Source organism: Stegostoma tigrinum, chromosome 27 (assembly GCF_030684315.1).
Source record: "Stegostoma tigrinum isolate sSteTig4 chromosome 27, sSteTig4.hap1, whole genome shotgun sequence".
In the NCBI taxonomy this organism is placed as follows: Eukaryota; Metazoa; Chordata; class Chondrichthyes; order Orectolobiformes; family Stegostomatidae; genus Stegostoma; species Stegostoma tigrinum.
Genome location: NC_081380.1, coordinates 22,542,696 through 22,569,765, shown reverse-complemented (window position 1 = coordinate 22,569,765; position 27,070 = coordinate 22,542,696). Strand labels below are relative to the sequence as shown.

At 42.2% G+C, this 27,070-nt stretch overlaps 1 protein-coding gene and 1 long non-coding RNA gene across 4 annotated transcripts in view; one reads left to right on the top strand and one right to left on the bottom strand.

The window, feature by feature from the left end:
• LOC125464521 (uncharacterized) overlaps positions 1 to 16,727 on the bottom strand; it is a 29,951-nt gene extending 13,224 nt beyond the window's left edge. The window contains exons 1-2 of the long non-coding RNA XR_009447344.1: positions 16,577 to 16,727; positions 9,128 to 9,259 (exon numbers count right to left, since the gene is read on the bottom strand). This is a non-coding gene — a long non-coding RNA (uncharacterized LOC125464521). The remainder of the gene's footprint in view (positions 1 to 9,127; positions 9,260 to 16,576) is intronic.
• A 719-nt stretch (positions 16,728 to 17,446) lies between these two features.
• The window catches only part of si:ch211-283g2.1 (sodium- and chloride-dependent GABA transporter ine), a 103,068-nt gene continuing 93,444 nt past the window's right edge, over positions 17,447 to 27,070 (top strand). For all 3 annotated transcript variants that reach the window (XR_009447343.1, XM_048556967.1, XM_048556966.1), the window contains exon 1: positions 17,447 to 17,681. Coding sequence is in view for 2 of the 3 variants with exons in the window: in XM_048556967.1 (XP_048412924.1) it covers positions 17,468 to 17,681 (214 nt within the window). In the remaining variant the exon portion in view is untranslated. The remainder of the gene's footprint in view (positions 17,682 to 27,070) is intronic.

Sequence of the window (27,070 nt, the reverse complement as noted above, 5' to 3'; positions counted from 1 at the left end):
CCTGAACAACAGAATCAGGCTGTTTGTAGTTGGTCATGTCATGAATCTTTGGACATTTGATGTGCTTTCTCTGTAATAGCTTCCTTAGAGTAGTAGGCACCATCTTTGACCTGTGTCAATAGATTTTTATTCTCAATCTGCCAATAAAACTGTGCAGAAGTGTATGACTCTTTACTTCAACTTACTGCTTAAGTTGTATGCTTTAATTTGCTCTTGGCGATTGCAGTAATGGTGAATCCAACATGCTTGCTTCTAAACTTATACTATTTCAAGATTGCTTCTTGCCTGACATGATCTTTGCCACCGGCACTGAAGGTTCTTCTGAACACAAGGAAAAGATTTTTTAAAAAATTAAATTCTCTGTTTGATTTTATGGTGTTCCAAATCATCTCAGCATCTGATATCAAATTTAAATCTGACAATACTTATGTCCATCATGCTGTGCTACACTCTGACCTGTACTGATGAGAGATCTGTTAGTTAGCTGAAACAGCATTTACTTCTCATTGGCTATCAAATTCCTCTTTTTTTTTGAAAACCTTGCTGATTCTTGCAATCTTCAGCATTGATAGGAGTGAAAAACATTTCAGTCATTCCAGTTTCATTGCAGGTTTCCAATTTACTTCATATTGTTGATAAATTTCTTCTGTCACATAACCGATCTCAATGGATTCTGTTCTTTACAAAGAAGATGCGCCAAGACGATTCCTGAAATAATTCTAGCTCCTATAAACCTCACTTACAATCACCGAGTAACACTTTTCCATAATTTGCAGACATCGTTAAATAAGCAAGCTATAGATTCCCTTGAATGCTGAACTCTACCAACAGGTGAATCTTTCATGAATCTTATTTGTTGTATGTGAAAGCAATTATCAAACACTTTCAGTTCCTCAAAATATCCATTGCTTCTTTTCCACTTTGAGAAAAGTAGAAAATAGAAGTAGTTAGAGGTCATTCAGTCCTTCACTCCTGCTCCTCCATTCAATATATTCATAGCTAAATATCCAACTCGCACCATCTCACCATCAGCCTTAAATGTTATAAACCCCTTCTTGAAAAGTTCTAATGTCCACAGCTAGATTACAATTTTATATAGAAGCTTATTTACTGTTCAGCTTTCAAATTTATCATCAAATTGCCATTCCTGGCAATATTCATTATGTTGCCAAGTCTTCTTAATGCAATTGTTTATCTTTTATTCTTTTAAATGCTTCTAAGTTTGCAATAAAACAATGTTGCTGCTGCTGAATACATCAATGAAAATAGAGGATTCCCGCCTTCTGAAGTAAAATGGGCCATTCTCAACATTTGTGAATAAAGTGGAAGAATCATGCATTATCTACATTTTTTCCTGGATGAATCTCCTTATGTGCACTTAATAAATGATTCCCATTTCTTTAACCAAATTAATCTTGCTGCCTGATGCCAATAGTGACATTTATTCAATGATGTGGAAAATTACCCAGGTATGACCTCTACGCAAAAAGTGGACAAATCCAACCTATCCATTGGCACTCCATCAGTCTACTTTCAAATCATTCATAAAGTGATAGAAGGGGCCAAACAATATTTGCTCAGCAGTAACCTGTTCACTATTCAGGTTGGGTTCTACACAGAGTCGCTATGCTTCTGACCTTATAACAATGTTGTCAGAATATTCAGCACTGTTCTTTAACTTCCTGACATTAATATTTATGTAGAATATGGGAACTACATTGGTAAAAGTATTTGCATGGAAGAATTCATCAAGTATATTTGTAACAGTTTCCTCGAACTATATAACATGGTTCCAATCAGGAATCAGGCTATTTTGGATCTGGCAATGTGACTATGGTAATAAGTTTAATCGATGATATCTTAATAGAAGATTCTCTAGGAAGCAGTCATCATAACATGGTATTAGCACTGATTCTTAGAGTGAGAAACCAGAGTCAGAAGCAACTATGATAAACTTAAACAAAGGTAATTACAAAAGAATGATGGCAGAGTTCACTGGAATGGACTGGGAAAAGATTTTAGCAGCAAAGATGTTTGATGAACAATGACAGATATTTAAAAAGTGGTTCATGACTCAAAACAAAAATGTATCCCAGTAAAGAAGGAATTTGGAAAGAAGATAAACTTACCATTGTTAGCCAAGGAAGTTAAGGATAATATCAAATTTAGAGAAGAAACATACAATGTGGCAATGAATATTGATAAACTAGAGGATTGGAAAGTATTGAAATCCAATAGAAAAAAATGACAATAATTACAAGAGGACTATAACTATAAGCATAATCTAGCAATAATATAAAAATGGACAGGAAGACCTTTTTAAAATATATTCCAAGGAAGACAGAGGCCAAAGTGAACATAGGCTCTTTAGAGGATGAGCTGGAGAAATAATATCCAGGAAATACTAGAGGAGTTGCATAAATACTTTTCATCAGTCTTCACAGTAGAGGACAAAGAACAAAGAAATCACAGGAACAGGCCCTTTAGCCTACCAAAATGGCACTAACATACCAGAGATAATGGGATTCTCCAGCATCTGCAGTTCCAAGATAACAAAGTGTGGAACTGGATGAACACAGCAGGCCAAGCAGCATCTCAGGAGCATAAAAGCTGATGTTTCGGGCCTAGACCCTTCACCCATGTATGAAGGGTCTAGGCCCGAAACGTCAGCTTTTGTGCTCCTGAGATGCTGCTTGGCCTGCTGTGTTCATCCAGCTCCACACTTTGTTATCTTGGCACTAACATATGATGCCTTTCTAAACTAAAAATATTCTGCTGTCTGTATTTGTTTATTCCCTGCCTATTCATATAGCGGTCAAGATGCCTTTTAAATGTTGCTATTGTATCCGCCGCCACCATCTCTTCTTGCAGTGCATTCTAGGTTCTTACCACCCTCTGTATTAAAAAAAACTGACATCTCCTTTAAACTTTATCCCCTTTTACATTAAACCTATGTCCCCTAGTAATTCACATTTCTACCCTAGGAGAAAGGATGGATGGTGAAAGTCTATCTCTGCCTCTTAGAATTTTATAAAGTTCTATCAGGTCCCCCCTTGTCCTTTCATGTTCAAGTGAAAACAAGCCAAGTTTATCCAATCTCTCCTCATAACCAGGCAACATCCTAGTAAACCATTTCTGTACCCTTTCCAGAATCTCCACATCTTTCTGGTAGTGTGATCAGCAGAGCTGCACACAATATTCCACATCTGGCCTGACTAAAGTTCCGTACAACTGCCAAATGAATTGCCAATTCTTATACCCTATGACCCAACCAACAAAGGCAAGCGTGCCATATGCCTTCTAAGCCACCTTATCCACTTGCGTCGCCACTTCAGGGAACTGTGAACCTGTATGCCTCGTTCCCTCTGTACGTTAATGCTTCTAAGGGTTCTTCCATTTACTGTAAACTTCCCTGCATTAGACTTTCCAAAATGTATCACCTCGCACTTGTCTGGATTAAAAATTCCATCTGCTATTTCTCCTACTAGATACTTCCTCACCACTCCACATCCCTCCCAATCTTTGTGTCATCCACAAACTTGTTACTCAGGCCACCGACATTCTCCTTCAAATTGTTTATATACATGTCACAAACAATATATTACAAACAGAACAGTAATATAATTACAAAAATAATAAAATCAAAGAGCACAAGGTGATAAGAAAGTATAGGGGGAGGCAATGGCCGAGTGGTATTATCATTTGATATCTGTTAATCCAGAGACCCAGATAATGTTCTCGGGACTCAGGCTCGAATCCCACCATGGCAGATGGTGAAATTTGAATTCAATTTTATAAAAAATCTGGAATTAAGAGTGTAATGATGACAGCGAATCCATTGCTGATTGTTGGAAAAACGCATCTGGTTTACTAATGTCCTTTAGGGAAAGAAACTGCCATTCTTACCTGATCTGGCCTACTTGTGACTCCAGTCCCAAAGCAATGTGGTTGGCTCTGAACAACAAATGCAGCCTAGCCAACGATACCCTCATTCCGTGAATGAATAAAGGAAATATACAAAATATCTATCATTTGAGTGGAAAAAAATGATTAGTCAACAAATGGGGCTAAAAGCAGATAAGTTTCCAGGAGATGGTGTGTTGCATCCACCGATAAAAGAGGAAACAATGACAGATAATGGATGCACTGGTAATAACCTTCCGAAAATCCTTAGATTCTGGAAAAGTCCCAGAGGATTAGAAAACTGTCACAGTAACAACCCTATTCAAGAAGCAAGGAAGATAGTGAAACAGGAAATTATAGGCCAGTTAGCTCAACATCTGTTCATGGGAAAGCATGAGAGTCCATTACAAAGGAAATCATTGACAAATACAAAATATGATCAAGCAGATTTAGTACTGTTGCATGAAGAAGAAATCATGCTCAACAAACTTATTTTTTGAGGCACTGAAAAGCAGAATAGATTAAGGGGAACCAGTAGATGTAATGTATTTGGATTTCTAAAAGTCATTTGATAAAGTGCCACACATAAGGCTTCTTATTAAATGTTGGGGGTGATACATTAACATGGATAAATAATTAGTTAATAAATGGAAGATAGGGAGTTGGATTAAAAGGGGACATTTTCAGGATAGCAACCTGTAAATTGTGGAATGCTACAAGGATCAGTGTTGGGGCTGCAAGTATTTCCTATATATATTTATGGCTTGAATGACAGCTGTGAATACATTATCACAGAGTTTGCAGATGATTTAAAAAAAGGATGGAAAAGCAAGTAGTGACAACAAGACTATGGGCAGAATCTTAAGTTATTTTAGAGGGATTTTCACCATGAAGCCAACTGAGTTTTCTCACCATATCTTCCTGAATTCATCTCATCAACCGGCTGTCCCAACCCTGTGGTGCCCCTTACATCACAATCCAGTCCCATCTTGCTATATACTATTCCCAGAAAAGCTTGCCTCTGCCAGAATATCTGGGATTGACCAGCAGCTGTTAAACATATGCCATCTTTAAAGGCCTGTTGAGTTCCTGGAGTAGTGCTGTCAGTCTGGACCTGACACTTGCCCTGGACATGAGAGATGGGAGGGATGGGTTATGAGAACTAGCACTTCTGGAGATCCTGCTGGACAGTGTATGCACACGTGGGATGTCCTCTCCTTCAGGACCAGCAGTGGAGGTGACGACACCACACCAGCCTGCTCCAACCTTGCCACTAGGCTACAAACACTCCCAGCAGTTTGGAGAAATACCAGCTGTGTCCTTTCTCCACACCACTAGTTCAAGCCTCACCATCTTCTCTCCAAAATCTCACAGTCCCTCTATTTCTGTTATTATCTGTACCTTCCACCAAGGCTCATACTTCACTACTGTCAGCAGCAACATCTTCCCTCACTTACCAACACCCACCCAAACCCCCTACACCTGCCCTCTGCCCACCTACTCACTCAGAGTATCTTTCACCTGCACCAAATGTAACATCTATGCTATGGCACCAACTTTTATCTCCATAATACCTTCCACTCTAATATTCCAGGTACAAAACAGCCAACAGGCAGAATGAGTAAAGATGTGTGTTGGCTACTTGACATTCAGGTCCTCAACCCAGGAGAGGACCCTGGCTCTGAGCACCTGACTGACCCTGCTCAAACTCCTGGACTGGTGCGTGAGGCAGTTCTTGACTTACTGTGAAGGGATGCTCTGACAAAAAGCTATCCACCTTGACTTGACTGACAACTGCTGACAATCATGACAAAACTTCCTGCTTTTGTGTCTGTGCTAAATGTCATGCCAGCTTTGTAGCTCTGGCTGAAGATGTAAAGTGCACAAAAGGAAAGAAAATGTTGTGAGCAACCAGATAAGTTCAGAGTGAGTGAGTACAATTGCAGTAGGCAAACAGCCCAAACATACAGCCTGGTCCAGTCCATGAGCTGGATGTGCGTCCCAGAATGCACCGTGTCCTTACTGCAGTATTACATTGGTAGCTACTGATGAAGCATTGAAGTGCAAAAGTGTCCTGTAGGTGGATTGGAGATGAGCCATGAGTATTCTTAGAGATTGATCCCCACATGTTGGCTGCCAACGCATACGGATGTGGGGATATACGCGGCCAAAGCCTAAGCAATATGCCCTGACATGTGTTTGTCCAGTGTCTAACCTGGTGGCTAAGTGGTTAGCACTGCTGCCTCACAACACCAAGGGCCTGGATTTGATTCCAGCTGCAGGTGACTGTCTGTGTGGAGTTTCTCCCTGTGTCTGTGTGGGTTTCCTCCAGGTGCTCTGGTTTCCTCCGGCAGCCCAAAGATATGCAGGTTAAGTGGATTGGCCACACCAAATTGTTCCATGCTGTGCAGGCCATTTGAATTAGCCATGATAAATGCAGGGTATTGGGGATAAGGTTGCGGAGGAGGGGGTGGCTGGGGGTGGGTTGGATGCTGCTTAGACGATTAGTGTAGGCGCTGAGCCAAATGGCCCATTTCTGCACTGTAGCGATTCTATGATATTCTATTCTAGCATGAGCGGAATCTGCCAAGTTCCAGCTCTGGTTCTGTCTCAAGCTTTCTCAACATGCAGTTTGTATGGCGCATTTGATAAGAAAGGAAGCTGACCATTAACGAGGTGAGTTTGCCCATCAACAAAGCATTTAATGACCAATATTCCTCCTTAATTAGCAACACACCACTTCCTAGTGAGACGTTCACCATGCCACTTGTCAAGAGCACAACGGGTGGAGTGAGATACTCGTGGCTTTGCCAAACTCTTGTGCAGTTCTGCTGCAAATCTCAACTTCCTTCAAACTGTAAGAAGATTCTGGCCAAAGAGCTTACAAAAAAGGTACAGACAGATCAAGTGAGCCTGCAAAATCCTGGCTTCTGCAATAAAATGTGGGGCAATGTGAGGCCATGTACTTTGTTAGGAAGAATAGAGGAACTGAATAGGACTTAAATGGAGAAAGACTGCAGAAAGATACAGCACAGGTGGTTTCGGACAGTCTCTGTCCATGAATCACAGCATTCAGGTTCAGTGGGGAATAGTGAAAGCAAATGGAATGTTAGGCTTTATTTCAAAGGACATGGAATATAAAAATAGGGAAGTCTTGCTGAAACTATGTAACACAGTACCTAGATCATATATAGTATACTGTGAAGATAAAATGGCATTCAATGAGGAGAATCTCCAAAGTAGGTTATTTACAATGTTCCCAGATGCGAAGGATTTTCATATGAGGCAAGATTGAGTACGTTGAGTACATTTAGAAGAATGGGAAGCGTCCTTAATGAAACAAGATTTTTAGGAGGCTTGACAGAGTAGATGTGGAAGGATTGTTTCCCCTGAGTGAGAAGTTAAGACAGAAGACAGGAAGAATTTCTTCTCTCCAAAGGGTCATGAGTCTGTGAAATTCTTTAGAACTGTGGAGTGTGGCTGATTAAAAATATTCATGAGTTAGGCAGGCAGTTTTTAATTAGTAAGGGAATCGAGGGTTAGAGGCAAAATGGAGTGGAGGATTATCAGGTCAGCCATGTTGTCATTGAATGGTGGAGCAGAAACAATGGGCTGAATGGTCTATGTTACTCGTGTCTTATAGGCTAATGGTTATTCATGACTCTCGAGTCACTAAAATAGCGCATGTCTAAATACAGAAAGATCTAAATATCCAGGCTTAGGCAAGTGGCATTCACACCACACAAATGCCAGGCAATGGCCATCTCCAAAAAGAGAATCTAACCATTTCCCTTTGACATTCAATGGAGTCACCACGACTGAAACTATCAACATCCTAAGGGTTAACATTGGCCAGAAAGTGAACTCGCCTAATGGTATAAATTTCGTGTCTGCAAGAGAAACTCATAGACTAAGAATCCCGCATCTCCCGACTCACCTTTTACAAGGCACAAATCAGGATGGTGATGGAGTGCTTCCCACTTGCCTCATGCATGCAGCTATAACAGCACTGAAGAAACTTGGCACCATCCAGGACAAAACAGCCCACCACATCCACAAACATTCACTCTCTCCACTGCCAATGTTCAGTAACAACAATGTGTTTGATCCACAAGATGCACTGTATAAACTAACTAGAGATCCTGAGGCAATCGCTTTCCAAATCCACGACCAATGCCATCCAGAAGGACAAGGACATGGGAACATCTTAGAAATGCCCTTCCTAGCCACTCACCATCCTGACTTGAGAATATAATCAACATTTCTTCACCATCGTTGGGTCAAAATCCTGGATCTCCTTCCCTAACAGCAAGTGGGTCTACTGACAGCTCATGGACAGTAACTCACCACCACCACCATCACAAGGGCCACCATAGATAAACTATAAACATCAGCTCAGCCAGTGATGCCCACATTCACGAATGAACGAAAAAAAAAGTAAAGCAATTCCATTCCAAGTAGGGTTTCAGTAAATGCCTCCCACCATTTCTGGTTTCATAAGATAAATCTCGTTCCTTTAATTTTTTCTTCTGAGATGATTCCTGCTGCCCATATTTTTAAATAAATGCTACCTGCCTTTTTAGCAGCCGCAAAGCACTCCTAATTTTTTCTTCTATTAGCCTTGGAATGCTTAAAGTTCTAAAATGCACTTTATGGCTTTAATTCTGACATTGCAAACTTCCAGGTCTATACCCACCTTTTAAATTGCTTCTGTGACACTTGATTTCCTTTACTGTAGCCATGCGTCATGGCTCTCCCTTGCTACAACACCTAGTCTGAAATTGAGCTGTAAGTACATCTATTAAGTGTTGCTTTGCAGCTTGCAGCTCTATGCTGTTTTTTAATGTTTACTTCTTCCCATCAGGAATTCAAACTTTATCCTTACAGCCTCCTATGTCAGTTCCCTCTTGGGCTGAAACCAATTCTGTTCATTCCTGGGGCTGAATGTTCATAGCCTCTGAATGATGTGGACAATGGAAAGTTAGGAAAAACAGAAAGAGATCAAATTTTGAGATCAAAAAGGCCTATTTTCCACTTAAGGTTTTAACAGCAGATGAGAACCTTGCTGGTGAGCATGGAGCCGAGCATGTATTTGGCCTAAATGCATGCATGATCAGCTCGTTACTACCAAATCTCAACTCATTTGCGTGCAGGTTGCTACGTTCCCCAGGTACCAGAGAATTTAGACAACATTGTTACCCGATTAGAATGTCAGATTGGTTACCTGGCACCTGCGGCTCACTGGCATCTTTTCCCAGCATTCATCGTGGCCAGGTTCCCCAACATTTCAGGGCATGCTCCATGACTGACTGCACACTGCGTCCCCTGAGGTTGGCACTGCAGAGCACCAGCCTCCCTGCGTAAAGGAACACCTCAGAATCACTAATAATATAGCTTAGCAGTTCAACAATGCACTTTGTAATGCTGCTGCCCAGCCACTCTGTGAGCAGGAACAGGCACCCCATCTCATTGAAACAGGGTGTATATCTAGCTCATAGCCTGCTTTTCTTGTTCTCACTCACACTGTACCCAACAGCTCTACCTTGCCTTTTTGCAGATTGCCACTTCATTCAGAGCGAACAGGCTTGCACTATTTCTGTCTTGCTTTGCCCTTTTACCACAGATACAAAGCCAGACAGCTTATTATGTTTGGCAGTAATGAACAGTCAATGGATTGGATGTGTTACTGTATGGCTTGTTGTCAAGTCAATGAAACACCATGTACGAGTAGTTTATGAGGGTAAACACATTACATCACCACTTTGACCAGGTGGCCAGGTCTGAAAGTCTAAAGCGTGTAGCCCCTAGTCCAGTCAAAAGTCAGTCGGGGGTCCCACCACAGTCGCTTAGGGTGACCAGGGTCTCAGCTTCTGTGTCCCACTATTTCAGCAATTGGGCCACAGTCAGTCCTGTAGGTCAAGATCAACCAATCCAGGGGTTACTGGTCAGTCAGACAGGAAGGTGCACAGATGTCATTGCTGAATCAAATCTGTCAGAGGATGGACCAGGATCAGTCCTCTGAGTTGTGTACAAACTGATCAAGAGGGGGTTTAATCAGGAGTCAGGCCTGTGTTGGCGAAGTTGCAGCATTCAAAACATGGGTTTGAAGGCAGTGTGCTGGAATAGAGTGGGGACAATCCTTGAAAATGGGCCCCTCTGCCTTTAAGTGCAAAGACTGCACAGTGTGGAGGGCATGACATCCTTCAGGGGGGAATCTCATCGGTGGCCACCACCTTTTGACATTGATGGGCACTGTTAGTGAGTGACAATGGTGAATATTACTAAGAACGTGGAGCTAAGGGGCTGGATTGAGGTTACAAACAGCGAAATAGGACAGTTGGGTAGGAATGTGGAATCACTCAAACCTAATGGGGTGTAGACTCAAGTAACTCCAGATCATGATGGTATCCCATCACCAAGTCACTCTTTATTTACATATCCATAGTACATTACACTGATCCAGTTCCATCAGAGTCAGCTGAGTGAACAGAACATCTGACACTCCTGTTTGTATCTGTCAGCCAGGGCTCCCTGATTGGACCAGGTTAGCAGCCCCAATCAGGGAATTCATAATCTATGATGTCCACCTAGCTGATCTCATTACAATCACTACAACTCCCTCCCTGTGAGTCCAAGGACATCAGCCAATCCTTTTTGGTAGCTCTTTCTGGGGTGTTTTAACACCGGGTCAGGATCCTCCAACTCTGCCTCTGATACGGGCTGCATGCAAGGCACAGTAACTCACTTCTTGTGCTCGAAGCATCTTGGAAGAAATCCATTCACTTCTTCAGGTGGTAAAGGCATCGAGACAGTGATATCCACCATGTCCATCTCAGATTCCGAGGTGTACCAGGAGCAGTGTTCCAGTGAAGCCCATAACAAGCTGGAGGAACAACACCTCATTTTCCGCTTGGGGACCCTACAGCCCTCCAGACTTAATACTGATTTCAATAATTTTAGGGCGTACACTCTCCCATGTCCCAGCCTCCCACCCCACACGCCAGGCCTTGTTACCACATAGCCTGCCATTACACACCCCCTGTTGTTAGTCACTAACAGTCCCCATTAACAACTATTCACCCTCCCAGCCTGATCATTAGCAACTCTTTTGTCTGTCCAACTGTTTTTCTGTCTTTTTGGGCTCTATCTTATCATTTACTCCCTACCCCCGACAACCACCCCCCACCCACCTCCCTATTTTCTGCAAATAAACTGATGGTGGCTGGGGAAACATCAGTTCTGAGGGTCAACAGACCTAAAACGTTAACACTTTTCTACTTCACAGATGCTGCCAGACCTGCTGAGCTTTTCCAGCAACCTTGTTTTTGTTCAGATTCCGAGGTATCTTCGGGGCTGACAGAAAGGGAGATCCCATGGGTTCTGGAACAATTGGAAAGGTTATCAAGGAACTGGACATGTTTTGCTCCCACACGGTTTGCAAGTTCGCAACTTTCATATAGTCCACTTGTTTGGATAGGTACAACAGTCCTGACCAAGCTTTCTGTGTCACTGGACCTGACCTTGTGGTGACCATGTCTCTTATCCTTTTGGAACCATTCCTGTGGTCCCTACACCAAACTTCATCCCCTAAAGTAAATTGTCTCTCTCTTGCTTAGAGGACTCTTCTGCCTGGCAATGACATTCCTGATGCCATTTCACCCCCACCCCCAGGACAGAGAAAATCAGATTTAACCTGGTATGGAACCTTTTCCTCATTAGCAACTCTGCTGGAGCTATCCCTGTAGTTGCATGAGGGGTGGTGCCATAATCAAATAGGAACTGGGTGAGTTTGTGAAGCTGTAGGCTGTTCCATGAAGCCTGCCTTCAGAGTTTGGACTGCACTTTCTGCCAGGCTAAAGGATGATAGATGGTATGGAGTGGTCCTTAATGTCGAATACTATTCAGCTTTAGGAAATACTCAAATTCCTTGCTGGTAAACAATGGCCTGCGTTCTCTGGCCAACACTTCCGGGAGTTGGCATATTGGACAAGATGCAGACAATTTTTCTATTATCGTCCCCGTGTTTGATGAATGAGCCACTTTGAGTGGGTGTCCACAACGACTAAGAACATTAAGCCCATGAAAGAGCCTGCATTGCCAATATGTAACTGTGTCCAGGGTCATTCCTGCAAATGTGGGAGAGCTGCTGGCAGTAAATTTTGTTCCTGTTGGCACTCTGGGCAATGCCCCCAATGCGGTTATGTTTGTATTCAAGGCTGGCCACCAGGCATTACTACTTGCCAACACCTTCATTTTGAAAACCCTATGATCACCCTGGTGGATAATTTACTTTAGGGGATGAGGTTTGGTGTAGGGACCACAGGAACGGTCCTGGAAGGATAGGAGGCATGGTCACCACAAGGTCAAGTCCAGTGACATTTAAAGTTTGGATAGGTACTACACCCCTGGGGGTGACAATTGCTCAGGACAATCACTCAAGAAGCAACCGTGCTGGCATTAGAAGACGACTTAGAAGTTAGACTTCTATTAGAACTGGGTGACTAGCTAAACAGACGTTTACTTTGATTGTTCTACATCTGAAATCAGAAACATAGAACATAGAACAATACAGCGCAGAACAGGCCCTTCGGCCCGCGATGTTGCACCGACCTGTGAACTAATCTAAGCCCCTCCCCCTACACTATCCCATCATCATCCATATGCTTATCCAAGGATTGTTTAAATGCCCCTAATGTGGCTGAGTTCACTACATTGGCAGGCAGGGCGTTCCACACTCTTCCCACTCTCTGAGTAAAGAACCTGCCTCTGACATCTGTCTTAAATCTATCACCCCTCAATTTGTAGCGATGCCCCCTTGTACAAGCTGAAGTCATCATCCTCAGAAAAAGACTCTCACTGTCCACCCTATCTAATCCTCTGATCAACTTGTATGTCTCTATTAAATCCCCTCTTAGCCTCCTTCTCTCCAATGAGAACAGACCCAGATCCCTCAGCCTTTCTTCACAGGGCCTGCGCTCCAGACCAGGCAACATCCTGGTAAATCTCCTCTGCACCTTTTCCAATGCTTCCACATCCTTCCTGTAATCGGGCGACCAGAACTGCACGCAATATTCCAAATGAGGCCGCACTAGCGTTTTGTACAGTTGCAGCATGCAGCATGTAGGTGGACTGTCCAGGGTGTATACCAGCTACAAATTCTCTTACTCCATTTAGATCAAGTAGAACTCTTTTGCTGTGTTGAATCCACATACTGGCAGAAAATATAATGGCTTGCTGGCCTGGATCCTGAAGAAAGTTTTAACCATTTGGCCAAGTCTTGGCTTTGTTTTGAGGTTTTGCTGTGGGCTGACCTGGAGTCCATCTGTTCAGGGTGTGTCCTGAATGAGGCTATGCAATTACCTTCACTCAAGTAATATCCCCCAAGCTCAGTCAGACTGGTGAGGGTGTCCACTTCTATCGGAATACCCTGCAACTCATATGCTCCACTTGCTGCATTTTCCAATGAGAAAGCCAGTTGTAGTGCCTGTTTGAAGTCCTGTTGGGCTTCAGCTAGTAAGCACTTTTGCGTGGTTACACCATTAATCTCACATACCAAATGGCCCTTCAGCATCTCATTAAGGGTTAAACCGAAGTCACATGCCTCTGCCGGCCATCTTAACCTAGTCAAAAATCCCGAAATGGATTCCTCTGGTTCTCTAGCAGCTAAATAAAACCAATAGCATCTCAGAATTAGAGGAGGCTACGGGTCATAACATTCCTTAATTAAATATGTCAACTCTTGAAAGGTTTTAGTATGTGGTGCCTCAGGAAACATTAGGCTCCTACTATCTAAAAAAGCTGTGGGTCCACAAGTTGTCAGGAGAATTACTCATTGCTTTTCATCTGCCCCAGTGTTTTTTGCCCCCAGAAAAAAACAGCTCATTCTTTCCACATACTGGACCCAGTCTTCAACAGCAGCATCAAATGAGTCAAGCTTCTCAAATAACTGCATTAGAACATAAAACAGTTAAATGCTGCCTCGCCAGCAATGTCCTGATCTAACGAATGAATAAAGAAAAAAGTATCACTGACTTGAGAGTCATCTGTAAAACCTTTCATCTCCACTCAATTCTCAACTGTCCAGTGGAAATAGAAAAATGGCTGTATCCACCAACATGATGAATGGCAAACTCCTGCTCCAGGTTTGTGTGTTAATTTATTATACTTGTGTGATGTGGAGGATGGAGGGAATCGGGATAACATCCCAGTAATTCTACTGTACTTACAATCTCCTACTATGATTGTGCAATTTAGCTTATGGTGCACACATTAGAATAAGGTCTACAGTGTAAAAATGCATCCCCTGGCCCTGTTTTTCAGGGGGGTCCCAACCGCACTGTGTGAAGGACTATGGGAAACTATCAATTGCACGTGTGCACCATTGACTGCATGCTGCTTACATTAGTAAGGAGCCGTTCTGATAGTCTCATTAGAACTGTCAATGGATTCAGCTACAGTGGGGTTGGTTACTGTCCCTATGCCCACTACATGATGATAACACTGAGAAATTAACACAGAACACCTGTGTCAGTAAGATCAAGGCCACAAATCTCCAGATGCCAAACTACCTCCATGTGAAGTGGCCACAGGCAAAGCTCCCCTCAGGATGTGGAGGGGGCACTGGAGGCTCAGAGTCTATTATCCCTCATGTTCATAGAATCCCTACAATGTGGAAACAAGCTCTTTGGCCCAACAAGTCCACACCAACTCTTGGAGCATCCCATTCTGCCCCATTCTCCTACAACCCACCTAATCTACACATCCCTGCGCATCTTTGGACTCTGCGAGGAAATCTGAGCACCCGAAAGAAACTCACGCAGACATGGGAAGAATGTGCAAACTATACACAGACAGTTGCCCAAGGGTGGAATCGAACCCGGGTCCCTAGGGCTGTGAGGCAGCAGTGCTAACCACTGAACCACCCATGTTATCTCTTCACAGGTTGCTATCATCTGCTGGAGCACTCCAGATGTATAGCACTATGGACTTGCATTAAGACCAAAATGCAACTACTCTTATTAATAGTCTGTCTCAAGGTCATCTGTGATTTTCAGAACCTTAGAAGTCAGTACCAGGTACACTGGGAGATGCCATATAGTCTATATCCTTGAGAATTCCTTCTACATTTCAAGAGCCAGATGCTATAAAATTTGTAGTTTGTGCCATTTACTATTGACCTTGACATCTGAAGTGTCTGAATTTGCAGCTGTTGCTGTGTTCCCTCAGGTACATGGAGCCATAGACTGCACACATCAGGTGCTCAGAGTTCCCTGGCATCATCCAGTCAGATTCCTGAACAGGAAGGAATTTCACTCCCACTGACCCATGAGCGATAGGGGTATCCGTAGAAGATTCAGCTAATCACTTCAATGTGAAACCTTCAGATTGATGTTGAACTCTGCTACAATGCTCCCCCTGCATCTACCCAGCCCATCACTGAACAGCCAACTGGCCTACTGAAGATGCATTAATGTCCATTGCCTGGATTGCTGAAGAACAGCACTCCACTCCTTGCCAGACAGGGTCTCCCTCCTGAACACCCTTCACAAACCTGCTTAACAATAAGGAGAACATTGAGGAAATGCAGATGGGCCAGTCACCTGACTTTTTAAGCAATGCTGTAGTAGAGTCTGATTGAGATGCTGATGAAGCCAATATTGATAATGAGGATACTGAGGAAGTTGGGGCAGTAGTGAGACAAGATGGACAGGTCTGCAAAAATCTGATAAGGACTAGGTTGGAGGCTGAATTTACTTTGTATGAACATTTGTGGAGGAGGGAATTATTAGCCAAATCTGGTGGTCCTGCCTTGAAGAGAATTCTTGTTTCATAGAAGTAACTAGGAAGAGACTCTGACAGACATTGGTCATTTCTGAATTTGTTTCCTTTGTACTGTAAACTTCTGTTGAGTTTCTTGGCCAGATTATCGTTACAAAGTTTTGCAGGATTACATGCTTACATAACCCAAGATTATGTTTGCAAGGGCAGCTATTTTCACAGAAACATAGGGGACTGAACTATGCTAATAGACTGCCAGAGGCACCCAGTGCTCCCAATCCTGATAGGAAAATCTGGCCCATCACACATCAGGACACAATAATAACCCCAATGAAATGTATAAACAAAAACAATCACTTAATAACTACAAGAGTGATGATTGGTTGGCCAGTGGACTTTGAATGTTAGAAGCGTTGCCGAGTAAAATGCACCAGTTGGAAGCTAATTCATAATTAACTGCCAAAACTACCATCACCGGTGTGTGTATTGAACTAGCTTCAATACGTGTGAAGGAATTTTTTTACAGATCCGCGCAATCTCATAACTAGGAACTAATCCAATTGTTCACAATGCAAGTTTGAAACTAAAATAGAGCACATCAAACTCTGCACGATAAGGATAACCTCGATCTGATTATTTCTCACTATGTGTCTTGCAGACTCATAAGTGTATCTAAGAACTTTGCTCCTGAAAAGGACCCAATACACTTCAGATTACCCTGGATGGGATGCTGCACGATACTGGCGAACACGTATATGAATTTCAGTGTCAAAATGTTGTGAGGCATATAGGCAACACAGGGAGGGTTTATGAGCAGCCGACGTACGAGCGCAATCCACACTAGAATGCGTTAATTTTTAAAAAATCCAACAAATGAAGGATTTTTCGTACTTACGAATATCTATTTTATATCGTGCTCCGAATTTTATGCAAAGTGATTTGCGAACAGACTCAAAAATGGAACTCGTTTGCAACCCAGAGACTACCTGTTCGTCCCAAAGAATGACGAATCATATCAAGCAGGTTGTCTCTTCAGCTGTTTGCAATAAGCAGGGTACGGAGTGTACTGAATCACCCCACACTTGGATAACTCATACAAATTGTTCAACATTCGATGTGATTTTGTGATTGGGCAACATTCTCCATGGCAACACCTCTAACAATCAGAGTCCACTTGTCAACTATTCACGCTCTTTTCTCGTATAGGATAAAATTTTATTTTTTTCTTTGTATTGCCATCTCTTGTGAATTGTCCTGGTGAGTGCAAGATGAAAAGCTTTGGCAAAATGTGTCTTTATTCAGCAATTCTCAAGTTGAGTACTACCAAATGACTGCTTGAAAACTTATCTTCCTGGTGGTGGAAAGAGGGATTAAATCAAACTCAGTATGATTCGGAGGTTACAATAATTGATTTCAAACAAAAGATTTAATTTGTGGCTGGCAGCTAAAGTTTATTCAAAACCTTGAATACTTGCTAAAGTCACCTGCAGCTTATTCTGTTTTGTGTTCACCTTTTAGCCAAATAGTTCATACTGACTAATCTAAAATTGTACCCAAAAAAAATCAGATGCATCAAATGGATGGTACATCATTAAAAGTTAATCATTAAAGGCAAGAATTTCGTCAATTGCATAAGCAGAAGAAGTGAATGTTTACCTACTGCTTCTGTCATCTGGCTGTGGTAATGATTAATGGAAGTATCTTTTGAAATATATTAACAGTTTTGTTCTACCTCCTAGTAAATAGCTCTTTCAGATACTTTAAAATAAGGAAGAAGAATAGTGAGATGTCCAACTCCATGGAAAAGATAAACTCAGTGAAGACAAGAAAAGCATGTGATATCACTGCACAAATTGTTGAAAATGCTAATAAGAATGAAAATGCCCAAACTAGAGTGACTTGGACTCGAAAGATTGAGTTTACATTGGCTGGAATCGGCTATTCAGTGGGTTTGGGCAATGTCTGGAGATTCCCCTTCTTGTGCTATAGGAGTGGAGGAGGTAATTCTACTTTAATGATGATGTGTTTAATATGTGATTCTGAGATTTCCTTTGTGATGTTGAGCAATTAACTTTTCGGATATTATGGGCATGAAAGCCCTGTAATTACTATTTACTTAAATACAGTTCCTTAAGGACTTAATAATCAATTTTGTTTGTTTGAACTATTCTTCAGTTACACTGATGACAGACATTCATCCACCACTTTCATTGAAAATCCCTTTTGAATTAAAAATACAATGAACCAACAGCTGAAATAAACAACAACTTAGATTTTTACAGCACCTACTGCATCACAATATATCCAAAAATGCTTCACAGGAGCGTTATAAATAAAATTTAACACTGATCACACAGGGGATTATTGGAATAGTGACCAAAAGCGTGGTCAAAGATGTTGGTCTTAAGCAACATCTCAAAGGAGGGAAAAATTAAAGAGAGAATCACACAGTTTGGGATATCACAGCCAATGAATATCAGGGGGACTCAATAAACCAGAATTAAAGGAACTCAGAATGTCTCAGAAAATAGGAGTGGATGTGATCACAAGATTAATGTTACAACTAAGAAAGACAGACAGTGGTGGATACAACTGGGCAAAGTTTTCACACACGTAAAAGCATTATGTAGTATATACCTCCATCCCACCAGCAGTATCAGTACCTAGGTACAAGTATAAACAGGGGCTGGTGTCACACAGCACACATTGCAATGATGAGTGAAATGGATTAGGTCCAAGTAAGGACAGGGATGGCTCTTATGAATGCCCTCAAGATTTTGGAGCATAGAATGTGAGATGCCAGCTGGAACGCATTGGAATAGTTAACTGTAAAAGTAACAGGGTCACAGATAAAGGTTTCAGTAACAGATGGGCTAATGCAGTGACAGAGTAGGACAATGTTACGGAGGTGGAAAAATGGGCAGTCGGAGCAATATGGGACTGGAAGTTTATCTCAGGATTGAACATAACACCATGTCTACAGTCTCATTCAGCCTAAGAGAACTGCCAGACAGAGGGCAAAAGTTAGTGACTGGGAAATGGAGTTTGCCACAGATACTGAAGACAATGGCTGTGATCGTCCTAATATTTAATTCAAGGAAATTAATGCTCATGCAGAATTACAAACAAGCAGCAGAAGGGATGAGAGATGTGCTAGCTACTGTATAATATAGTTAGTCTCCCATAATCAGGATATAAAGGACTGCTTCTGGGAGGAGCTAACAGGTTCTATATCTAGTCCAGTGCCATACCAGTTCTGCATTTGTTGCCAGAATGTGACAATGTTTTACTAGCTAGAATATGAAATTACTCTTAAGTTATGCCTGATGTCTCACAAAAGACCATCACTAATGCCAGATGGAATGTAATGATGGAGTTTTCTGGCTCACTGTCATCCCTATGTTAACTTGAATGAATTAATTGCAGATCATTGTGCTCAGATTTGTAATTTGCACTCTGACCATGGTGAAGGAATGGAATTTTTTTTACCCATTTGAACTTAGTGGTGTCAAATTGAGAATTGATTTAAAAGTGAGGCAAGTGTCTTCTCCATTTCACGTGAAATCCAGGTTAACTTGTTTCCATTACAGTTCAATGCATTCTGAGGTGACTGATACGCTATGCAGCAAATGCTGTGCCAACATGGATTTGTAACTAACCTGTAAATATATTGTTTGACGTTTTGCAAGTGCATCTTGAGTACAGTCTGTATTCTGCCCATTGCCAAAACCAAATGGATTGTTTGCGTTTCTGATATCCTGCTAGTACGAGCCTACACTTGCAAAATCCAAAACAAAATGTTTATAAGGTAGATGCAATTCTCTTGCTGACCAATCCCAAGTGCACTAACAGTTATCATATTTAAAGTATCAGTTAAACTCGTAGTTAAGCTCTTGTTTATTTATTAAGCTCTGAGTTTATTTATTCTTGCTCAGTGCAACATAAATTCGTACACAGGGATCCATTCTCTGTGAACAAAAGGAATGTATTTAATCCATGTGTACCTGGAAGAACAGAGGCCTATAGTTCAGAAATGTTTCCATGGCAATTCTTCAGCCAATTAATCAACATACCAATCACTGACCTTTCTCTTATGTGATGTAAATTGTTTCGATTGCTTGAAATTGGGCATTGTTGCATTTATCTTGATGACTGCAAGACAAAAAATTTCAACAAAATGACTCTACTATGCAACGCACTTACATGCCGTTTATTCAGATCAGGATTGTTGCCACACTATAATGTGGGCAATAAGGGCTGATATATTGTCACGTTGTCAAATGGAATGGGGACTGAGAGATGTTTTTTGGTAAGATGGGAGAGAAAAAATAAAGGCTGTTCATTCAAAGGTATTTGTTTCACAAATGAAAGATTTCAGTCATTCTTCGCTATTTATTCTCTTCCTCAATTTAAACTGAATACAGGCCTTGTATGTGGGGATTTGAAATCCTCCTCCTCAGAAGCTTTGACTGCTGTCATTAGATTATCTACATAAAGACGGTTGATATAATTTTCACACTGTATATTTTCCTAAACTCTTTTTCCAGTTGACCTCTTGACTGAGATTTTTATAACATATACCAAGCTAATTGTCTCTTTGTTATTTATCAGACTGTCCAATCCAATTTTTTTTCCTGCTGGTTAGAAACAGTTTCCTTGCAACTCATTTTTTAAAAAGGTAAAATTTCAGGTTGTGCATGTAATGTGCTTCAATTTGCTTTCTGTCACATTTTGCAATTTAAATGTTTGGAGGAATGTTTCCACAGAACATTCTTAAGTTGAGATTGTTGCTTCTAAAATTCTTCACTCTTGTTGGTTCCAAAGTGATTACTTCAGCAACCATTTTGATTAAAGTTTAGTCTGAAAAGTTAATGTCTGCTTCCCTTTTGCAGGATAATCTATTTGCTACAGAAATTTCATTGGCATAACACTGTTGTTTTATCACTGAAATAGTTTAATTAGAGAGAATGGGTTCATCGTTGCTGGACATATGGGTTTTATGGGATAGTCATCTAAGAGGCACAAAAGTGTCCAAATATCTGCACAATCTAATTTTCATTGAATAACAGAATGATAAAATTCCTACAGTATGGAAATATGCCATTCAGCCCATCAAGTCCAAACTGACCCTCCAAAGAGCATCTCCCCCACACCCTACCCCTCTCCACTATCTCTGTTACCTTGCACTTACCATGCCTAATCCACCTAGATATGGACATTACGGGGCAATTTAGCACAGCCAATCCACCTACCTTGCACATCTTCGGACTGTGGGAAGAAACTGGAGCATCCAGAAGAAACCCACACAGACACGGGAAGAATGTGCAAACTCCATTCAGAGAGTTGCCTGAGGCTAGAATCGAACCCTGGTCCCTGGTGCTGTGAGATTCTTTGCTTGGACATTGTTTCTATTTAAAGTGCTCAGGATTGAGGTAATGAGCACTGAATGTGGTTTTTAGATATTTAACAACAAGAGACTAGAATGAAACAATGGAGAGATGTGGGGAGAGAGGTGCAGAAGTTCAGTTCTGAGATATCAATGGAGGAAAGAAAAGAATGTGTTCAAAAGGGAAAAGGACAAGGCCGACTTATGGAGAAAGTGAGATAATTCCTCCGTATCAAATTAATAAAGTTATGTATTAACCCAGATAGGGCACCTGACCTGTTTTCAACTTGGGGTCACGCACAACATTCTGTTTCGTGATTTGTGGCACATGGTCAACATTCCATCAATGTACTTCAGTTTTGTCTCACCTACAAGTAGAAAGCAGACAGAGGTAAATCCACTTCAGCAAAGAATGAAACGTCTTTTTAATCAGAAATCAAATACTTACCATTCCACTAGCAGTTAGTTTCATGCATTCAGTTGTAAAATAAACAACAATTTGTTTTTCCAAGCTTCAAAAAGGGTACAATTCAATTAGAGTCATAGAGTTGTACAGCACGGAAACAGACCCTTTAGTCCAACTCATCCGTGCTGACCAAATATCCAAAATAAATCTAGGCCCATTTGCCAGCATTTGGCCCATATCCCTCTAAATTTTTCCTATTCATATATCCATCCAGATGCCTTTTAAATGTTGTAATTGTATCAGCCTCGACCATTTCCTCTGGCAGCTCATTCCAAACAAGCACCTCCCTCTGAATCAAAATGTTGCCCTTAGGTCCCTTTTATATCTTTCCCCTCTCACTTTCAACCCATACTGTGTAGTTTTAGACTCCCCTGAGCTCACAGAGAGAAACACTTAGATTAATCAACACTTACAGCTTTTAGTAAATTTCAGTCCCTGGTGTTTCCCCTCTTCAAGCAAGCAAGCAGTCAAGAAACCAGCAGACCATAGCTGAGCCATGAAACTAAAGGAAGAAAGCAACAGGATCTTCAAAGTGAGAGGAGGAAAGTTTTTGGGAGATATGCGTGAAAAGTTCTTTACACAGAGGGTAGTGGGGGCCTGGAACATGTTGCTAGTGGAGGTGGTAGGCGCAGACAAGATAGTGTTTTTTAAGATGTATCTGGACAGGTACAAGAGATGGGTAGGGAGCAAAGGGATACAGATCTTTAGAAAATAGATGATAGGTTTAGACAGAGGATCTCGATTGGCGCAGGCTTGGAGGGCCAAAGGGCCTGTTCCTGTGCTGTAATGTTCTTTGTTCTTAGTTCTTTGTTCAAGAGTTGCAGTTATAAGGTTAATAGAAGTCAAATATTGAACTGGCATAAGAAAGATGTAAAGGATAATGATTTACATTTCAGTAATTCATTTCTCCAAGCAGACGCTGAGAGTTTACGTAGAGCATGGTACACTTGAGACACATATTTTTGCATGGTTAGCCAGCCTGGATGAGAAGGCCGAAGACAACAACTACAGATGGTGACTCATCAATTGCAGTCTCAAAGAAATGTGAAGCATGGAGGATGGGGTTGATTGACCTGAAGGCAGATCACATCTAAGCTGTTAAATTGGAGTGAATGTGAACATTAATATAAAATAAAAACATGCTGGAAACTTCCAGTAGGTTAGGCAGTAACAGTGGTAGAAGTAAAATAATTAACTTTTCACAGTGATGGCCTTTTATCAGCTTTTAAAGAAGGTATGAAGTTAGGGAAAAGGGGGATTGGGTTATTGGAAGGGAGGATGGGTAAGAAAGAACAACATCTCTGATTAGCTGGAGGTGATTAAATAATGAAAGGAATAAATGTGTAAAACAAAAGAGAAGGCAAGGAGCACATAAATTCATCAGTTTTAAAACTGTAGACATATCTAATTGCAATGCAGTTCATTTAGTGCATTTGTTTGACATAGTTGATTTCTAGGGTATATGGATTCAGGTGAAATGTTAGATGTTCAAAGTGCATATTGTACAGACACAGGATGTATTATCAATCAAATTGCTCTCATCCAATGCTACCCTGCCAGTGATCAGCATAGTCAACTGAACTGTGATCAGCCTGCAAGCTTCTTTAGTTCAGCTATTCACTGGAAAAAAGTTAGGATCCATCAGAGGGATACTAACACTTAAAGCATGTTTTCCTTACAAAATGTTCATCTCTGAATGTTATCAGAGATAATGGGAACTGCAGATGCTGGAGAATCCCAGATTACAAAGTGTGAATCTGGATGAACACAGCAGGCCAAGCAGCATCTCAGGAGCACAAAAGCTGACATTTTGGGCCTAGACCCTTCATCAGAGAGGGGGATGGGGAGAGTGCTCTGAAATAAGTAGGGAGAGAGGGGGAGGCGGACCGAAGATGAATGGAGAAGAAGATGGGTGGAGAGGAGAGTATAGGTGGGGAGGTGGGGAGGGGATAGGACAGTACGGGGAGGACGGACAGGTCAAGGAGGCGGGATGAGGTTGGTAGGTGGGAAATGGAGGTGCAGCTTGAGGTGGGAGGAGGGGATATGTGAGAGGAAGAACAGGTTAGGGAGGCGGGGACGAGCTGGGCTGGTTTTGGGATGCAATGGGGAGGGGGAGATTCTGAAGCTTGTGAAGTCCACATTGATACCATTGGGCTGCAGGGTTCCCAAGCGGAATATGAGTTGCTGTTCCTGCAACCTTCGGGTGGCATCATTGTGGCACTGCAGGAGGCCCATGATGGACAAGTCATCTAAGGAATGGGAGGGGCAGTTAAAATGGTTCACGACTGGGAGGTGCAGTTGTTTATTGCGAACCGAGCAGAGGTGTTCTGCAAAGCAGTCCCCAAGCCTCCGCTTGGTTTCCCCAATGTAGAGGAAGCCACACCGGGTACAGTGGATACAGTATACTACTTTGGCAGATGTGCAGGTGAACATCTGCTTAATATGGAAAGTCATCTTGGGGCCTGGGATGGGGGTGAGGGAGGAGGTGTGGGGGCAGGTGTAGCACTTCCTGCGGTTGCAGGGGACGTCCCGGGTGTGGTGGGGTTGGAGAGGAGTGTGGAGCGGACAAGGGAGTCACGGAGAGAATGATCTCTCCAGAAGGCAGACAAGGATGGGGATGGAAAAGTGTCTTGGGTGGTGGGGTCGGATTGGAGATGGCGGAAGTGTTGGAGGATGATGTGTTGTATCCAGAGGTTGGTGGGGTGGCATGTGAGGACGAGGGGGATTCTCTTAGGGCAGTTATTGCGGAGGCAGGGTGTGAGGGATGTGTTGCGGGAAATGCGGGAGACACAGTCAAGGGTGTTCTTGACCACTGCGGGAGGAAAGTTGCAGTCCTTGAAGAACGCAGACATCTGGGATGTGTGGGAGTGGAATGCCTCATCCTGGGACCAGATGCGGCGGAGGCGAAGGAATTGGGAATAGGGGTCTCCTCTATCCATCTTCGGTCCGCCTCCCCTCTCTCCCTATTTATTTCAGAACCCTCTCCCCATCCCCCTCTCTGATGAAGACCCTAGGCCCAAAACATCAGCTTTTGTGCTCCTGAGATGCTGCTTGGCCTGCTGTGTTCATCCAGCTCCACACTTTGTTATCTCTGAATGTTATGTTTTCTTTTTCATAAATTTATATTAATTTAACATTCTCCTGGTTTCTGTGCTAGTTTTCTGTGTTAAACGAACACCACGCTTACATTTAGATTTCCCAATGTCATATTTCTATTCCTACCATAATAATTGCATTATCTTCCAGGTAGAGAACTGCAGTGTGGCAATCACAACATCAGCTTCTTTTTGTTCTGATGCATTAACCTTTGCTTCTTCAATTCAGGTAAAAATAGTTCATTCAACATCTATTATGGTCATTATCTGTAGTAAGCTCATTAGAATGGAGAAAGGAAAGACAATTTGATTGAAGAACAGGGTTGTAGGACAAGTTTCTCAATCAGACTTTTGTCCTCAATTGCAATCTACTGTGTGGAAAGCAAGTATATTCCATCCATAAATGTCAATGTGTAAAGTGGCATTTTTCACGGGCACAATTATGACCCCTTTTCCATACACCGTCAGGGCTATGAAAGGACAAAGGCAACAGACTTACTGGGTTGATTCCAGAGTTAAGAGAGTTAGCTTAAAAGAAAAGGCTGATTAGACGGGGATGATATTTGGAATTTAGAAGAATAAGGCGTGATATTGTAGAAGGATAGAAACATATGAAGGGAATAGATAAGATAGAAGGAGGGAGGTTGTTTCCGCCGGCGGGTGAAACCAGAATAAGAGGGCATAGCCTCAAAATTAGGGGGAGCAGATTTAGGACTGAATTGAGGAGAAACTTCTTTACCCAAAGGGTTGTGAACCTGTAGAATTGCCTGCCCAGTGAAGTAGTTGAGGCTTCCTAATCGAATGTTTTTAAAGCTAAAACAGATCACTGTTTGAATAGTAAAAGAATTAAGGGTTATGGTGAGAGGGTGTGTAAGTGGAACTGAGACCATGAAAAGATCAGCCATGATTATATTGAATGGTGGAGCAGGCCTGAAGGCCAAGATGGCCAACTCCTGCACCTGGCTCTTGGGTTCTTCTGTAGATTTGAATCACAGAGTGTAGAAAGAGGCCATTTCGACCATCAAATCTGCATGACCCTCCAAAGAGCATCCCACCCAGACCTGCCCCTCATTCCAGTCCCAGAACTTGCATGTTTTTTTTTAAACCATGACCCACCCACCTAACCTGCACATCTTTGGACTTGAAGGAGCAAATGACAGAAACTGAGCAACATCAACCATTCTCATAGAACATAGAACATTACAGCACAGTACAGGCCCTTCGGCCCTCGATGTTGTGCCAACCTGTCATACCGATCTGAAGCCCATCTAACCTACACTATTCCATGTACATACATATTCTCATCCAATGACGACTTAAATGTGCCTAAAGTTGGTGAATCTACAACCGTTGCAGGCAAAGCATTCCATTCCCTTACTACTCTCTGAGTAAAGAAACTACCTCTGACATCTGTCCTATATCTTTCACCCCTCAATTTAAAGCTATGCCCCCTCGTGCTCGCCATCACCATCCTAGGAAAAAGGCTCTCCCTATCCACCCTATCTAACCCTCTGATTATTTTATATGTTTCAATTAAGTCACCTCTCAACCTTCTCTCTAACGAAAACAGCCTCAAGTCCCTCAGCCTTTCCTCGTAAGACCTTCCCACCATACCAGGCAACATCCTAGTAAATCTCCTCTGCACCCTTTCCAAAGCTTCCACATCCTTCTTATAATGCGGTGACCAGAACTGTACGCAATACTCCAAGTGCGGCCACACCAGAGTTTTGTACAGCTGCAGCATAACCTCTTGGTTCCAGAACTCGATCCCTCTATTAATAAAAGCTAAAACACTGTATGCCTTCTTAACAGCCCTGTCAACCTGGGTGGCAACTTTCAATGATCTGTGTACATGGACACCGAGATCTCTCTGCTCATCTACACTACCAAGAATCTCACCATTAGCCCTGTACTTTGTCTTCCGGTTACTCCTACCAAAGTGCATCACCTCACACTTGTCTGCATTAAACTCCATTTGCCACCTCTCAGCCCAGCTCTGCAGCTTATCTATGTCTCTCTGCAACCTACAGCATCCTTCGTCACTATCCACAACTCCACTGACCTTAGTGTTGTCCGCAAATTTACTAACCCATCCTTCTACGCCCTCATCCAGGTCATTTCTAAAAATGACAAACAGCAGTGGACCCAACACCGACCCTTGTGGTACACCACTAGTAACTGGTCTCCAGGATGAAAATTTCCCATCAACTACCACCCTCTGTCTTCTTTCAGCAAGCCAATTTCCGATCCAAACTGCTATATCTCCCACAATTCCATTCCTCCGCATTTTGTACAATAGCCTATTGTGGGGAACCTTATCGAACGCCTTGCTGAAATCCATATACACCACATCAACCAGTTTACTCTCATCTACCTGTGTGGTCACCTTCTCAAAGAATTCACTAAGTTTTGTGAGGCACGACCTACCCTTCACAAAACTGT